The sequence below is a fragment of the Haplochromis burtoni genome, unplaced genomic scaffold (genome assembly GCF_018398535.1).
Source record: "Haplochromis burtoni strain Fernald_Lab_line unplaced genomic scaffold, NCSU_Asbu1 Contig_60, whole genome shotgun sequence".
Taxonomy (NCBI): Eukaryota; Metazoa; Chordata; class Actinopteri; order Cichliformes; family Cichlidae; genus Haplochromis; species Haplochromis burtoni.
In genome coordinates, this window is record NW_024582421.1 from 2,556,877 (window position 1) to 2,574,274 (window position 17,398).

Here is a 17,398-nt window from a genome sequence, read left to right on the forward strand (position 1 = left end):
TCTATCTATCTATCTATCTATCTATCTATCTATCTATCTATCTATCTATCTATCTATCTATCTATCTATCTATCTATCTATCTATCTATCTATAGATGGATAGATAGATCACTACAGACTTCAGGTCTGTAGTGATGAATAGAGCTATTGGCCTGATGAATATTAAAAAGTCCACCTATCAAATAATCTCCTTCTCGCTGAAACTCAGAATCTGGCACAGTGCATTGATCAAAGCAATGTAGAAAAGACCCCAGTGCACACAGATAAGCAAGAATATGCTTCATTCTTAAAGAGGTTTTTGCCAAATTACTGTGAACTATAACAGAATTTGACTGTCAGGCTTATGCCCGATATATAAGCAAATGCTTGCTCTTATCCGATGAAATACCATTTCCTCTTTTTCTACTTTAGTATACAAGTGGCTGCAGTATTTGCATAAACAAATGCTACCAAGACTTAGAACACAACTTAAAAATAGCATAACTGCACCACTTATATTAAACCAGTATTCAAGAAGAACGTTTGGAAAACTGCTTAAAGAAAATTAACTGTTGCTATTGAAGTGTTATGTCAAGCATGGAAAAACATATGAAGTCACTCTTTTTAATGTATTTAGATGCCATTATTACAGACATGTAAGCCATGTAATTTTACAGTGTTACAAAACTATGTGATGAGTTTAATGTTAACACGATGTCAAGAGAGAAATCACACAGATTTAATGTCATTTTTTTCATCACTAGTTGGCATTTAATGTAGAGAGATGTGAGAAATTATTCACATTAGAATTTTCACATCTTTAAATTTTAATGGTACACCAACAGCTTTACATGCACATAATTGTTTGGATTTTATAATTACAGTACAACTGTTTGTAATACACTATATTACCAAAAGTATTCAATTGTTAAAAAAGTCCAATAAACACACTCCTTAATCTTCTAAATGTTTTATTTCATTAAAGAAGGGTCTTAAGTGTAAATTCTGCCACAAAGTGGTGAGATGGCTCACCTCTCCTCTTCATATCTGGCACAATGACTGTAGAAAACATCTGGCAGAGGAAAGAGAGGACATACTACTTGTCATCCATCTCATCAGTTATCTGTGGTTTTCATATTAATAATGTGAAGGTGGTTGCTTGGCAGGCGGGAGTAGGACCTAAATGCAGGATTCAGAAACATGAGGGGTAGATTAAAGATGGATTTATTGAACTAAAAAAAGGTCAAAATAAAATAAATAGCAAACCAGGAAAATCTAATCTCGGATACATTGGAGAAAACATATTGTGAAGGAGGACACAACTATGAGGGATGACACGAACAAAGGGAGACTCAGGCAATATATACACACTAGGTAATTAGGAAGATAGGAAACGCCAGGGAACACAACTGAACATCACTCATGAGATATGACACTATCAAAATAAAACAGGAAGTAAAATGCACACACCATGACAAGGTGAATTAGTAATAAAATATAATTGACATACTACGTTAAGGTAAAACTTGATCAGTAGTGAATACTCTTTTTCCCAGATAGCAACAGACTCTGGGCAGCCCACCCCACTGGCCCTCAGGATCCACCTGCCTATGGACAGGGCACCATTAAACAGTGATCCCTTGTGAACCCACAGCAGGTCTGGTCAGCGAAGGAGGCTTTTTGAAATTTTCATTTTAAAATTTACTGGCTGCTTTCACACAGAACTGGGGCGGTACTTCTGTACTGTACACTGTACTGTAAACTGTTGTGTCAAATATGCTTCCTTTATGGAGTTACCATTTCATTGAAAGTAATAATGAAGGTAACTGCTTTGTCTGAGTTTTTATTCAGAAATGTGAGATTGTGGCAAGTAAAGTTGGTTTATAACAAATTAGCTACTGGCATATTGGGTGATATAAGGGCTTGTCTCACCTTTGCACACTGCCTGGTTAAAATAATGTAAAATAATGTAAATACAGTTTTAACTGTGCTTCAGCCAGCTGTGTATTTCAAATGTTGTGTGAACTGTCTGGGATAAAATATGAACGTCCACTGAAGGAGTTGTTTTCTATAGGCTACCATTTAATTTTTCCATCACTTTGTTTACACCTTTGGATGTGTCTCCAGTTGTCATTTGCGGCTAAAACAAACCAAATGAAGCAATTGGAAAATGATCTGGAACAGTACACCACCTTGTGAAATGGGACTAGATCATAACAGTTATGTGTAAAGGAAAGCAGAGTGCTCAGCTGATGACGATGGCACAGGCTCTTGCTGCTAAAACAAAAGTGAACAGCTACACAGTGGATTTATTTGTTTTATTAGTTTTAATCTTTTAATTTTATGCACATTGCATCAAGCAAAAAATTTAATTATATGCAATAGTCTTTGACTTGAAGAAATTTGTTTAACATTTAAACTGATTTTCTGCAAAAATTTACACTCACTCTTTCAAATAGATGCAAGTAATACACTGCAAACAATAAAATCAAAGATTCAGCAGCTCCTAAATCTATTTTCACCTGTTTAGCAGGAGTGCAGCCGGTGGAGGTTTGCCCAGTGTTGCAGCGGTCATGTCAGTGGGGGGATCCGGCGGTTTTTCTGTGAATTTCACATTCCTGTGGCAGCATGCTCGGTGCTTGCTCAGATTTGAAGTTACATTTTTGCTATGGAAAGAAGTTTTCTTCGTCTGTACAGCGGACGCTAATGTTTTTGTCAGTTTTTACGGAATCAAACTCAAACTAAGATCAGTACTTCCACGCTTTAAATACTACATGGTCGTACTCTCCTTTTCTATGTAGCAGTCAGCTTTGCAGTTAATAAAAGGACAGGTAATGTTTAATCGCTCTGTTGCACACACAGCACGCTCAGCACGCTACCGGTGCCGCTCTGAGCTGGCAGCCAGCAGCTCCGACCTGACCGAGTCCTTGTTCTCTCTGTAGTTATTTTTATTTAATTTAATAACTGTACAGTACTCTGTTTATAGTAACTATTGTCCTTAATGTAAATATGTAAGAAAAAAATGTGTATGTTCCTGTTCTGTGTCCTGTGTACTGTTTGTTTGTATATGTGTCTTTCTGGCTGCTGTTACAACCAAATTTCCCCTTGTGGGACAATTAAAGGATTATTCCATTCTATTCTATTCTATTTATTTCAATTCAAGTTGCCACAAGACAACTTACTAACGTGTACATAATAACCTAATACTCCTGTGTGCTATTGGTTTTCTTTGCATCAGCCTGCGTCTCCCAATTAATTTGTGTTTCTCCTACAGCTCCACATCGCTCAGGCGGCAAAAAATGCGCGTGCTCTTGGCGAGCTCGTTCCCGGTTTGTCATTACACCGGCTTGGAACCAGCGCCCTCTGCCGTCAGGGGCGTGCACTGTTTAATGGTAGTCATGTGACTGATGCAAGCCAGATCCTTTTCAAATTTTTTAATTAATAGTTAAATGTTATTGTCGAGGGGCAGAGGCAGGACTCCACACGCACACACACATATAAAAAAATGCCTCAAGAAAAGGCCTTAGAAAAGGCCTTAGGCCATTTGACCTTAGAACTGAAGAAGCTTCTCGGATGAGAGGTGAAACGTCTTCAAGTAACTTAAAGAAGTCCAGACGCTTTTCTTTGCAAGCTCCTTTGACTCAAGAAAAGGGCACTTGAGGCACCCATCGGGAAAGAGGCAGGCGCTCAAGCCCCCCTCTGCATGTGCCTTTCAGTTAACGTTTAATTCCTGGTTATGTGCCACCCCAAAATATTCAGACATTTTTTCTACAATAGACAAACTCCAGTTCATTTGAAACATCTATCCCACACAACATCGGAGGGGTTACTTGAGAGCAGAGGGCTGAGCATTACAATTTGGAGGAGGAGTTTCCAAAACCCAGCCACACCATAGGCCCTGGGCCCCGAAGTGCTGCATACATCACAAGTGTTGAGCGAAGATAACGTCCAAGTACAAAAACCGAAAGTCAATGAGGCCAATCACCTCCCTTGGTCGTGTTAGTGCCCCTATAGAATGACGAGTACGGTAAGAAGCAAGTGTTAAAAGCGTCTGTTTTGTCGTCTTCTTTCGGGCCTGTCGACGCTTTTCTCTAAACCTTTCAAAGTTACCATGATATATAAAAGCCAGAAGGAGACCGCTGAACGAAACTTGTAGCGATGTTCGCTGTTGTCTGTCTTCAAGCAGGAATGTTTTTTGCTGTTAATTACGCAGGCAGGGATGTCCTATGGAGACTGGCAGCCGTAAGCTGGTCAAAAAAAGTGTATGTAAGCCGGTGTTGCTTAATAGTTTGTCACCAGCCAGTGTTGGCAGGTCACAGCAGCCTGCAGAATAGAGCAGAGAGGAAATAATGACTTTTTACGGGGTTTCCTCGATAAACGTTGTATTCTTTATAGGGTATTTATTTTCTCTTAACCCACTTTTCAAAATAAAAACAAAACCCAAAACGTATTTTTCCCTTATTGTAAAGAGAAACAGAAACTGTAAATATCCACTGTATGTGATTTCGATTCCAGTCACTTGTGCTTTAGGCCAAAAGTGGTTTCGAAGGTATTTCGGGTGTCAAAAATTAAAAACAACCCCCTGCTTATAATGTGAGGCGAGCACAGTACAGCACAATAGCAGATTAACTGGATAACTATAGCGATGCACAATTACAAAATAACTCTTCAAAAGAACCCGCTTGTGAATAGCAGTCATTCATCTTCTTTCTTTCTTTGTTCTTTCATTTTTGCTTTTATTGCTTCCGCTTTTGTAGCAAAGAAATTTTATTTTATATCTTCACCATTTTGTGCTGGATAACTGTTATGATAGCATAACAGTTATCTGGCAAAAAAAAATACAGTTGGATCCATAATTACAATGACCCTTTTTTGTAGTTTTCCCTATGTACACCATCACACTGGGTTATAAATCAGACGGACTCACAGTGACTAAACTACAGACCTCCAGGTTGTTTAAATTCAAGAGGTTTAACAGGGTAAAAAGCGATGAAGTAATGGAACAAACTAAAATCATTTGAAATATAAGGTAGTGCAGCCACTGAAGCCACCTTCGGTTGCTGCTTGTTTTGGGGTATTTTCCATTCAGCTTTGTCCTCATAAAACAAACAAACTATGATCTATTGGGTGAGACCAGATTATTGACTTGGCCACTAAAGAAAATCTTATTTCGTGACCTAAGAAACTCTTGGGTTGGTTTTGCAGTAGGGATTGGATTGTTATCCGCATGCACTGTGAAGTGGTGTCCAATGAATTTTGCAGTATTTGACTGCATATGAACAGAAAGAGCAGCCCTGTACACTTCACAATTCATGTTGGTACTTCTAATCAGTAGTCACATCATTAATAAATACTGATAAACTGTTACCACTGGCAGCCATACATGCCGATGCCATACCGAGGCCTCCAATATGTTTGACAGACGATGTGGTATGCTTGATTTAGTCGACTTTAGAAATAATGCTGTGATAATGCACTTGAGCTGTCTTCTATTGTCAATTGTCAAATTAATTTGAACCTCTGAAAAAAAATACTGTGTATATAAATGGGTGTAATTCCTGAATAGTTAATTAAATACTTTTGTTGAATTCCTTTAATTAAAGCTGAAAGTCTATAAAACGTGATGCTAATGAATCCAAACAATGGTGTCCTGTGCTGCCGCCCACACCTCTGGTCTGTTGTTTTCTATCCTGTTACAAGTGTCCAACATCTTAACTTTACGACTGTTAACATAAACCTTACTCCTTCCTCCAGTATAAAGATTCAGCCACTGCAAGCCTAAAGGATGAGGAAGAGTTCACGGATATATTGGAGGAGAGGAGGCGCACCACTGATCTTGGTTATGCCCTGAGAACCTTTAACCCGCAACCGTACAAAGGAGCCCCAACCCTTTCCACCTCTGACCTCAACAAAGCTGTACTGGAGTCCCAGTATCTGTGCTATATTATCAAAGAGGTGAGTCTTTTTTTCATTTAAGGCAATGAAGCTTTACACTATAGCGTTGCCAATATGGAGTGAGTCTTTTTGGCTCATATTCCCTCTTAGATTGCCATGGAGACGGGGTCATCTGTGGAGAAGGTGAAAGAAGATGCTTCTAGGATTTTGAAGGAAATGTCTCACAATCTGCAGCTGGGGTTTATCAGGCTAATGGGCTACACTCTAAACAAGGTGTTCAAGAGACTCTACAGGAGCATCTATGTCAACATGGAAGGACTCAACATGGTCGGGACTCATCAGAGTCAATACACTTTAATCAATTGTTTAACAGTTTGTTTCAACATATATAGTAGAATGAATATATATATATATATATATATAGTAAACCATTTTTACTCCTCAGCCGTAAAAGGCTGATACAGTATTGTAGTCACCAGGCAAGCAGGCAGGTAACGTGGACACCTAAGTTTGTGAGTTTGATAACTTGAAAACGAAGCGATGTAGGAGTTTCACATTAATACTGTAGGGGTATCTACTAAAAATCTCAGACGAGTGTGAATCTCATTGACCTTGACCTCAAGGTTGGAGGTCAGAGGTGTAATTTTCTGTACATCTTGTGAATCTGATAAATTGAGAATGACGACATAGAACTTTGAAATTGCAACAACTGGTGCATCCTCAAGTGAAACTGGCCACCACCAGTATTTTCATATATTTGCTGTAGGATTCGGAGGTTTGCCATTTAACATACTTTAGCTACACAGTATTGTATATTAGATTTATTTTACTTTTTAGCACTTAGGATTTTTTTGTTCCATCTTACTAGTACTACAAATAGAACCTACTAGTGCAGTGTGTAATTTCACTGATTTCTGGAAAATTTGAATTTTTCTGTCACTGCAGCTGCAGCAGGCCATCCAGGAGAGTCCTGTGATCTTGATACCCAATCACAGGAGTTATGTGGACTTCTTGATTATATCCTACATCCTGTTCACCTATGACATCCCAGTACCTGTCATTGCTGCAGGAATTCGCAAGTATCTATTCATATTAAGACAACAAAATGTTTTTTTTAAATCATACTACATTATATCCAGTTAATTATAGTGTAGCAACAAAAAATATATATTTTTAAATTTTTGTCTCTTCTGCTCCATTTTAAAGGTCTTGCAGATGTGGCGATTATTGGAGGGCTTCTGCGTCGCTCTGGAGCTTTTTATATCCGACGAGCAATCGGCTCTGACAAGCTGTACTGGGCGGTGCTTTTAGAATATGTACAAACAATTGTCAGGGTAAGACGATGACTTTTCAGCATATTCCTGAATGCATCTTTGGTAATAAACTTCAATCAAAGGAAGGGTTCCAACAGCATAATGTGTTTTCTGTAGACAGGATATGCTCCTTTGGAGTTTTATGTAGAAGGTTTCAGGAGTCGCACACTGAAGTCTCTAGTGCCAAAGCTTGGTAAGTGTCCAAATTTACCACCTTGTTTTTTTTAAGTGTGTCCCAGGATATCAAAGTGTGTGCATCTGATCCTTTGGGCTTTTTCTGTCTTACTTTAATTTCATTGTGTAACTAGGCTAAATTATACTTTGCTGTAACTGACTGGTTCAAAAGTATGACTTGACTCTGCCTTGTGTAGTAAATGATGGACGAGACTTGCTTATCTTTTAGTGCTGCCATTTATTAATTGGGTAAGTACTAAGTATGTACTGGCCAGGCAGGTTGACTCATTGCAGGTGAGTTAAACACAGTGCACTCAGGCTCGTCCCTCATAATCTGGCAATGTTTTAATGCTGAAAACTAATATAACAAGTTCATTAATATAAATATTGTGTACCTGGATAAGAACAGAATATGTACTGGTCATATTCTGGTTATGTATTTGTAGTGTGCTGTGTTTGAGCTGCATGCAAAGGTAATAGCATATTATGGTAGCATAGTATCTTGCTAGCTAAGCTAGCCAGTGTACAGTACTATTATGTGACTGTTTTATCACCACACATTGGCAACAATTCACCTGAACTCTTCTTATTAACAGTCAGACAGTTTGCAGTGGCCATATGCTTATCATCAGAAGGCATAGCTTACATTTTCACTGCTATATAGATGACACACAACTTTATCTATCCATGAAGACAGATAACACACACCAATTAGTTAAACTGCAGAAATGCCTTAAAGACATAAAACCCTGGATGGCCTCTAATTTTCTGCTTCTAAATTCAAATAAAACTGAGGTTATTGTACTCGGGCCCGAAAACCTTAGAAATATGGTATCTAACCAGATTCTTACTCTGGATGGCATTACCTTGGCCTCCAGTAACACTGTGAGAAACCTTGGAGTCATTTTGACCAGGATATATTCTTCAATGCACATATTAAACAAATATGTAGGACTGCTTTCTTTCATTTGCGCAATATCTCTAAAATGAGAAATATCCTGTCTCAGAGTGATGCTGAAAAACTAGTTTGTGCATTTATGACTTCAAGGCTGGGCTAGTGTAATTCATTATTATCAGGATGTCTCAAAAACTCCCTAAAAAGCCTTCAGTTAATCCAAAATGCTGCAGCAAGAGTACCACAGGGACTAGAAAGAGAGAGCATATTTCTCCTGTATTGGCTTCCCTTCGTTGGCTCCCTGTTAAATCCAGAACTGAATTTAAAATCATGCTCCTCAGATACAACGTCTTAAATAATCAGTCCCCATCTTATTTTAATGACCTTATAGTACCATATCACCTTATTAGAGCACTTCGCTCTCACACTGCAGGCTTACTTGTTGTTCCTAGAGTATTTAAAAGTAGAATGAGAGGCAGAGCCTTCAGTTTTCAGGCCCCTCTTCTATGGAAGCAGCTTCCAGTTTCGATTTGGGAGGCAGACACTGTCTTCACTTTTAAGATTAGGCTTAAAACTTTCCTTTTTGCTAAAGCATATAGCTAGGCTGGATCAGGTGACCCTGAATCCTCCCTTAGTTATGCTGCAATTGGCATAGGCTGCTGCTTCCATGATGCATTGAGTATTTCTTCTCCAGTCACCTTTCTCACTCAACATATGTTAATAGACCTCTCTTGAATCACACTTGTTATTATCCCTGGCTCTCTTCCACAGCATGTCTTTTATCTTGTCTTCCTTCTCTTACCCCAACCAGTCGTGGCAGATGGCCACCCCTCCCTGAGTCTGGTTCTGCCGGAGGTTTCTTCCTGTTAAAAGGGAGTTTTTCCTTCCCATTGTTGCCAAAGTGCTTGCTTACAGGGGGTCATATGATTGTTGCGTTTTTCTCTGTATGTATTATTATAGGGCCTACCTTACAATATAAAGTGCTTTGAGGTGACTGATGTTGTGATTTGACGCTGTATAAATATAACTAAATTGAATTGAATTGGCAGCACGGTGGCACGGTGGTTAGCACTGTCCTGAGTTCAATTCCACCATCAGGCCGGGGTCTTTCTGTGTGGAGTTTGCATGTTCTCCCCATGTTTGCGTGGGTTCTCTCCGGGTACTCCGGCTTCCTCCCACCGTCCAAAGACATGCAGTTTGTGGGGATAGGTTAATTGGATAATTCTAATTGCCACTAGGTGTGAATGTGCGAGTGAATGTGAGTGTGAATGGTTGTCTGTCCCTATGTGTTAGCCCTGCGACAGACTGGCGACCTGTCCAGGTTGTACCTCGCCTTTCGCCCTATGACAGCTGGGATAGGCTCCAGCGCCCCCCGCGACCCTGAAAAGGATAAGCGGAAGCGAATGGATGGATGGATGAATTGAATATCCTCCATAGTGGTTGCACAAATGCCAAAATCTAATGATCATGCGCAGTGCTGTGATATACAACCCACCTCAGGCTTGTCCTTCGTAATCTGGCAATGTTGTAACGCTGCCAGTGGTATTAATCCACTGCCTATGAGAAAAGGGCACCATTGAGTCAGTAAACATCACAATACACAAATAGATCGTGGTTAACATGGCAAGTGGAATCACATACAACATAAACACTGTTACAATTTCATATGAATGTGATGGACTTTCTCTGTTCTGCTTTTCTGAAAGCTCTTCTCCACGACCCTAATTACAGAGATCTTTATCTGGTTAATAATTTATGTTTAGGTCATATTGTCATGTTTTTCTATTATTTTAGTTCTCTTAAATTGAAGGGTTGTTCTAGGTTTAGGATATTTTAAGAGTTAAAAGTCAAACAAGTTTACTGGTCATTTTATGTATAATTTTAATATTTATTGTTCACCTTTTTTCCGTAGGTATGATGGACATGGTGCTGGAGCCATACTTTAAAGGTGAGGTGTTTGATATTACCCTGGTGCCCATCAGTATCAGCTATGACAGAGTGCTGGAGGAGTCATTGCTTGCACTTGAGTTGTTGGGTGTCCCCAGACCAAAAGAAAGCATCACCGTAAGTTTCAGCCTCATTTATGACTTGATAAAAATTCCCATATAATCTTTGTTTCTAAAAGATATGAAACTACATGCCTCTTGCCCTCACTCTTTCCCTGCAGGGACTCTTTAAAGCTAGCGGAGTCCTGCAGGAAGATTATGGCTGCATGCATGTGAACTTTGGCCGCCCCCTGTCTGCCCGACAACTGTGTGAAGGAAAGATAAATTGGAGCGAGTACAACCTCATACCAAGGTACAGATTTCCCTTTTTTTCTCTTTTTTTGCCAATATCACACATGGCTGTAGGTACAAATATGAATATTGAGTATCTACCAACCAAAGTCTAAATAGAAAAAGTCTATAGAGTCTTAAGTACTAAATAACTTAAATAACTGTAATTTATCATCGATATATTCTTTAATTGTAATCTCCATTAGTTGTATACAGGTAATTCAACTGAAGAATATAAAAACCTTTACATTTTAAAATTGTAATTTTATAAAGGTTTTACTTACAGTGAGTAATAAAAAACTAAACCAAAATGACTTGGTAAAATGCACCAAATTAACAAAAACATTAACAAGTTAATAATAATATAACTTAAATTAATATTTGTGTCATTGTAAACCTTCAAAACTTCAAGACACAGCCTGTATATAACTTTAGAATCTGTCTCGTTTTCTATTCAGAAATCTTCCCCAGAGGCCAACTGCAGAGACCCAGGACTGTGTGAACTGGCTGGCTCATTTGATTGTACGAACCCAGGAGGAGGGCTCTTTGATCAGCCCTTGGTCTCTGATGGCCTGCCTGTTGCTCCAGACTCCATTCACAACTTTAACGGAAGAGGGTCTGCAGTGGCATCAGCTCACAGAAAAAACCCTCTGGCTCAGGAAGCTGGTGCTGGATTTCGGGGCCCGTCTGAACTGGCCTGGTGGGTGGGCCAGCTAGATTTCAAAGATATCAATTTATTTGAATTATGCTGTGTAGAAAAGCCACAGCATCAAGCTTAGGGTTAAGATCAATATAGGCTTTGCTTAATAATGGGCCTTTAATGAAGCTTGCTTTCCCTTCAGTAACCAGTAGGTGGCCTTAGGATATTGCAATGCTAGACAACCAGACAGTTAATGTAGAAAGGTTAGTAGTTTCCCTGCTGGTGCATGTGACAGCGTCTCACCTCAGGGCACCAACGGCTCTTTTTGACCTGGTCCTGTGTGGATCATAAAGATTAGGTGAATGCAAGTTGGCACAAGTGTCCAGAATCACTTAGGAGATGTTCAGTGGATTAATACACTTTAAGTAACTTATCCTAAGAGAATGCCACTGAACTGTCTCACTTCACAGGTGTCCTGTGTGTGAACATTGACACATGCAGGCACGTGTGCACACTTAAACACACACGCACACACACTCGCACACATGACTTTGTGAAGGTCTTATGACCCTCAAACTTATGTGAAGGTTGCATTTTGCAGCACACATCCCAGACTCAGAAGTGATGTCATCCACCGTGGCTCTTCATCACTCCATTGTCCATCATAAAGAGGACCGTATCTACCTGGTTCAGGATGAAGACCCTGCGAGGCAAGATCCACTGAGCCCAGAGGAAGGTGTGATGAGGATGGCGGTAGTGGTGCTGATGCTGGTTTCCTACAGGAATCAGGCATTGCATGTCTTTGTGCGTCCAGGAATACTTGCTACAGCCATCCACATCACAAAAAACACACGGAAGGGTAAGAGTTAGGTGGGGTTACAGATCCTCAGTCTCATGAATGGGCATATCTTGTTTAGCTGTGACCCATTTTTCTGTTCACAGATGAGCTCTTCAGCTTTTTCTGCTTCCTGCAGGACGTCTTCTCCAATGAATTTATCTTTATCCCTGGCAGCGCAGTGCAGGTAACAACCATGTTTGTTAGGATCAGCATTATTTTGTGCATGAATTGAGTCAAAGGCCAAGGTCACTGTAGCCTCTCATTTATCCCATTCTTGGGAAAACCTAAGAAATTTTGTGCTTATGGTCCTTACGTTTTTTGCTACTGTCATATTCATACACACTTGTATGGTTAACCATGAGACAGATTATTATCATGGGTATATATTTATTGTTACTCATATTGCATATCTGTCTCTCCATCATTTAGGACTTTGAGGAGGCATGTTCACTCCTGCAGAAATGTGGAGCAGTCCACATCAGTCAGCAGGAAGTGACCGTGTTGGAAACGGGGCTGGAAGTTTTATCCTTTCTGCAGAAGCTGCTGCAACCCTTCTTAGACTCATATCAGGTCCTTTTAACTTGAGTATCTCTCTCTGTGACTAAGTGTATTTAGTGAGGAGTGACTGTTGTGAACAGCATATTATGCACACCGTTTTTTCTGAGCAGAACTGAATCCAGAATTATCCTCCTACAATTTTAATTTGGAGCGTTATTTGATTACACATACCACTTTTGTCATATAGTTTTATTAGCTTGACATGCTGCCACGTACACTAATTGCAACTGTTTTCAACCGCACATTTCTAATTTGTTTAAAGAATGAACTTAATGTATAGAGGAGTCTAATTCTACTTTAAGCAGCAATCACATAATCTTTTTTCATCATTAGAGATTTCAAAGAATAGAAATAACAAGTCCTAGGTAGAGTGACAGAAGCCCTGAGGTGAAGATAAAGCCCTTCAGATAACAATCTTGCTTTCCAAATCACAAGCTGTATATGAAACAGAAAGGAATGAAATCTTAGCAAAAAAAAACAAAAGTCATAATCTTTGGAAAGAAAAGAGCACACGTGCATTTGCTTCTTCTCAAATTCAGTAACTCTTTCACTTTTAATCCTGAAAGTTGTGGATCTTTTGAATGGTTTCCTCCTGCTGAACCAGAGCATCCAGCATAAACAACTACTTTGGTCCAAATATGTCTGCCGACACCACAGCTATGGCTATGAACGGCCCTGGAGGGTTCAGGATCCCAACGAAGAGGAAAACAGCAGTGACCAAAGCCATTTAATTAGTTTGATAATAAAGCAGGTTGCTGACAACTCTGTTGTTCCATTTTGCAAAATCTGAGCCAGGAAAGAAGTAGCTCCACGGTTGGAGCAGTGTCAGCTCCACTCTAGCCATCATTCCTGCACCGTTTAAATATAGGGGCAGCATGGTGGTGTGGTGATTAGCACTGTTGCCTTATAGCAAGAAGGTCCTGAGTTCGCTTCTACCCATGTTTGTGTGGGTTCTCTCCGCTTCCTCCCACAGTCCAAAGACATACAGTTAGTGGGGTTAGGGTAATTGTAAATTGCACATAGGTGCGAATGTTTGTCTGCCTCTATGTGTTAGCCCTGCAACAGACTGGCGATCTGTCCAGGGTGTACCCTGCCTATAGTACCTGGGATAGGCTCCTGTGACCCTGACAAGAATAAGTGAAAGCAGACAGATTTACTGATTTTATTTTTAAATATATGAACTGATTTTTTTATACTTTGAATGTACAGTATTTTCGTCCATGACTGTCTAAAGTCTAGAAACCATGGACACCAAATGTTGTACTTTCTCCCTTGAGTTGCTCTGCCAGGCGTTTACTACAGTTTCCTTCAGCTGCTGCTTGTTTATGAGGCTTTCAGTTTCTGAGTTGAGGTCAGATGACTGATTTTTACCGACCATTTCTTTGTTGATAAAACCCTTAGATTGCTTGTGCCATCTCTTAGATGTTTTCTGCCAAAGTCTAATCTGGCCTTCCTCTTTCATTTGTAATCAGTGGTCTACACCTAACCCCTCTGTATTTCCAGAGGGTTTACATTCTTGAAGGCTTTCTGGATTCAACACTGACCATGATAAAACCTATCTTCCTGAGAGTGTTCTTGACTTGGTTAGATCCGTCACAATCTAGTTTAAGTTGTCTTCTGTGATCTTTCAGATGTTTTGATTGTGGATTTTATAGCTGGTGCAACCTTTCTGTTCACTAGTGATTTGACCACTCCTGAAGGGTTTTTTTTGCTATCTCTCTGATGGGTTTATGTGGGTTTTTCAGCCTAATGATGGTTCCCTCACTTGAGGAGAAAACCACAAAAAGTGTCAATGTCCAACAAATTATGGACCTTTTAGTGTAATCTAAGAAAGGTCATTAAACATGAATCACTTTAAAAAAATTTATCACATAATATTTATGACTAACAATCATGGCATTGTTTCTAAAAACATGAAAGGACATGCTGTACTCTCATCTTTTAAACTTATAAAATTTAAATATTTTCCCTAAGCCATTTTATGACCATAAAACAAAACTGTATTAAAAACTTGATTTATAGAATTTGAAAACTTTTTGTCTTTAGTAAGACAAATACAGTTTTGTCCACTTCATGGTTTGCCTGCATACAGCACAAATATATTAAGATCATCTTTAGAGAGGGGGTGCAGTTCATATCACAGAATCTAAAGAGATACTAAAGATGAGTCCTACTTATGTGCTTTAAAATTCACTGGAATGTTTTTTTTTATTGTCCAGCTGATGTTCAGGTACTTGTGTGAAAAGGAAGATCACGTGTTTACTGAGGAACAGTTCCTACCTGATGTCCGAAACCTGGCTACAAAACTCATCCTCTCAGGTACAACTGAGTGTGTGAAATGACCTCTGACCACTAGAGACCTCTCCCACCTGGTAACTAGGGATCAAGAACCGGTTATTGTAGAGAACTGGTTTCCATTAGCCCAAATCCTTGGAATCGTTAGTCAGCCTGCTTATCAGTCCCTTTTTTCGATTCTTGCACTCTCGTTACAATCAGCTGATTTTAATTTGTGTGTCAAATTGGAAAAATAGTAGCACAGTCTCCAGCGTGGATATGGACATCACTTTTATTTTTATTGCAAAAAAGAATGAGAGCTTGATGGTAAAGTGGAGACTGATCCAGAACAGAAACATCTGCATTATACTGTTAATACAACTTAGGCTCTTTGCAAGCACCTGCACAGACAGCATGCTAATGCTAAGCTAGCCAAGAACCAAGAGTTGCGTTAAAGCTGAGTAAATGCTGACCCCAGCCCAGCACCATGATAAAGTGAGCCTTCATTTGCGGTGAAGCCGCTGCTTAATTTCAACAGGTAACAAACTGATGAGCAGTCAGGCTGCTACCTCCGTTTCTACCTGTTCATGTTTCTAGAGTAGAGTCACTGTGACGATCACTTTAAAATGTCTTTGTGCTGGTTTTTTATCTTTGATTTGTGTTGTCAGCTTTGTGTTCATAGCTAAATACTTAGAGAAAGATCACTTTTGTAACGAGTAGAATAACAAATGTCTTTCTCCTGGGTGTAATTAAGTAATGTACTTTTTTACTTTACTTTTTTTGAGTAATGATCCCAACACTGATCACAACTAAGATGGGAAATTTGTAATTACTTTGCATGAATGTAATGTCATTGATATGCTGCTTAGAGATGGTCACGACTCTCAAAGTGGAGCCAGTGAGAATCGATAATGGAATCGCAAAATTCTTATAAATTCCCATCCCTACTGGTAACTTACAAACTTACAGTTTGTGGGGTGTTTGTTTGTTTGTTTTTTTTGCAGGTGACCTTCGCACCTTTGAAGTCCTGTCTTCTGACACACAGAAAAATGTTCTTTCTGCACTGCGGAGACTGGAGGCGGTGACGAAGTTGAGGGTGTGAGTAATGAAATTAAACCTACATCCCTGTTTGGTTTAAGCTCATTTTCTTTGCTGGTTGAGGAGCTGTCCATAATGCTGATGCCAAAGTTACAGATGCACTCCTCTCATCTCAGGTCCCAGCAGAAGGAATACAAAGTGAACAAAGCAGCTGTCAGCAGAACTGGTGACATACTCTGTAAGTTTATTTGTGATATTCCAGTAACGATAAAGTTTTTTTTGTGCGTCTTGAGAATTATTATTTATTTTACCTTGCTGTCTTTAAATATACTGATTATAAAATGTCTTTACTGTGGTTGAGTTTGCTATTCTGTTTAGTACGGTAGACTAAGGGATCCATTTTTCCTGTTCTCTCACTGTAGCTGGGAAAGTCCCTCTTGAGAGCCTGCACACTACACCTGACGCAAGGCTTCAGTGTCAAGTGGAATAAATTCATCCTCAGTATCAGCTCACAGCCCCCTCCCCAATGAACTTACCCGTCTATTCGCTACTTCTACCTCATTGTCATCCCTGTGGTCTCTTTTATCTTTACACAGTCAAATCGGTACAAATACAGTCTGTGCTCACAGGCAAAATACTTGATCCTTGATGCCGGCCAGACTTAATCTACTGAATGGTGGCTAACACTCTGTCCTTTATAGACCTGAGAGGACTGAGATGAAGCTAAACGCCCTGCAGGATAAATACTGGTAATATAAAGGTGGCCTATTACTGATTTTGTTTCACTTTAACCAAAATCAGTAGGTGAATACTAACATTTAGGTTAAGATAACTGTACTTTCCATTGCTGATCTTGTGGGGTTTTTTTTTATATATATTGCCATAGATGTATTGTTTACTTCCATAGATGACTAACTGAGAAAATTAATAAGAGAGCACTTTAATTAAACTTGGTTTCCAATAAGATTTGGCATAAAACACTTGGTTGTATGTAAAAGAATGTTGCAATAAGGCTCTAAACACCATAAAAAGCAAAGATCTCAGGTTTTGTTTGAGACATTGTTTTTCTTAACATTTCCATAAAGGTGAAACAAATGTAACAAAATGCGCCATAGTTGTTTTTCCCCACCAATTCCCCTCAACAGTGAATGAAAACCAGAAGTCTGAGTTGAATCTCCAGCCCTCCCTGCAAACCAATCAACACTGTGCTGTACTTCTAACCCCTCAGCAGTTAGAAGAAGGACCCTTACTGTAGACACGATCTGCATGTCTAATGTTTAGTGAGGTGAGAGTCACTTTTCCCAGGCTGCCACTGATGACATCCTAAACCTGCAGGAGATAGAGGATGTTCAAGAAACTGTGCTACTGTCCCTGTCCAAAAAGATGATCCTACAGCTACTTCATGTAAACAAAATTGATTTTGATAGAGGAGGATTAGTTAGCATGTGAAAACTGATATTTTCCAAAACCTGGACTAACAGATGATGCGGCATTTTATGTAAAGAAAAATAGGGGCCA

The 17,398-nt window shown here is 39.4% G+C and overlaps 2 protein-coding genes across 2 annotated transcripts in view; one reads left to right on the plus strand and one right to left on the minus strand.

Annotated features, from left to right (window-relative positions):
• The window catches only part of LOC102311939 (taste receptor type 1 member 1-like), a 6,741-nt gene extending 5,717 nt beyond the window's left edge, over nucleotides 1-1,024 (minus strand). The window contains exons 1-2 of the mRNA XM_005941200.1: nucleotides 1,012-1,024; nucleotides 120-211 (exon numbers count right to left, since the gene is read on the minus strand). Of these exons, the coding sequence (XP_005941262.1) occupies nucleotides 120-211; nucleotides 1,012-1,024 (105 nt within the window). The remainder of the gene's footprint in view (nucleotides 1-119; nucleotides 212-1,011) is intronic.
• Nucleotides 1,025-3,914: 2,890 nt separating this feature from the next.
• On the plus strand, nucleotides 3,915-16,923 carry LOC102310712 (dihydroxyacetone phosphate acyltransferase). Its single transcript, XM_005941196.3, has 16 exons — nucleotides 3,915-4,006; nucleotides 5,734-5,934; nucleotides 6,025-6,201; nucleotides 6,820-6,949; nucleotides 7,081-7,208; nucleotides 7,305-7,380; nucleotides 10,169-10,320; nucleotides 10,424-10,554; nucleotides 10,991-11,232; nucleotides 11,774-12,031; nucleotides 12,115-12,194; nucleotides 12,440-12,580; nucleotides 14,788-14,887; nucleotides 15,847-15,940; nucleotides 16,057-16,118; nucleotides 16,303-16,923. Exons 1-16 carry the CDS (start codon nucleotides 3,995-3,997, stop codon nucleotides 16,368-16,370), a joined length of 2,052 nt encoding a protein of 683 aa, XP_005941258.1. The 5' UTR covers nucleotides 3,915-3,994; the 3' UTR covers nucleotides 16,371-16,923.
• The last annotated feature ends 475 nt before the right edge of the window (nucleotides 16,924-17,398 follow it).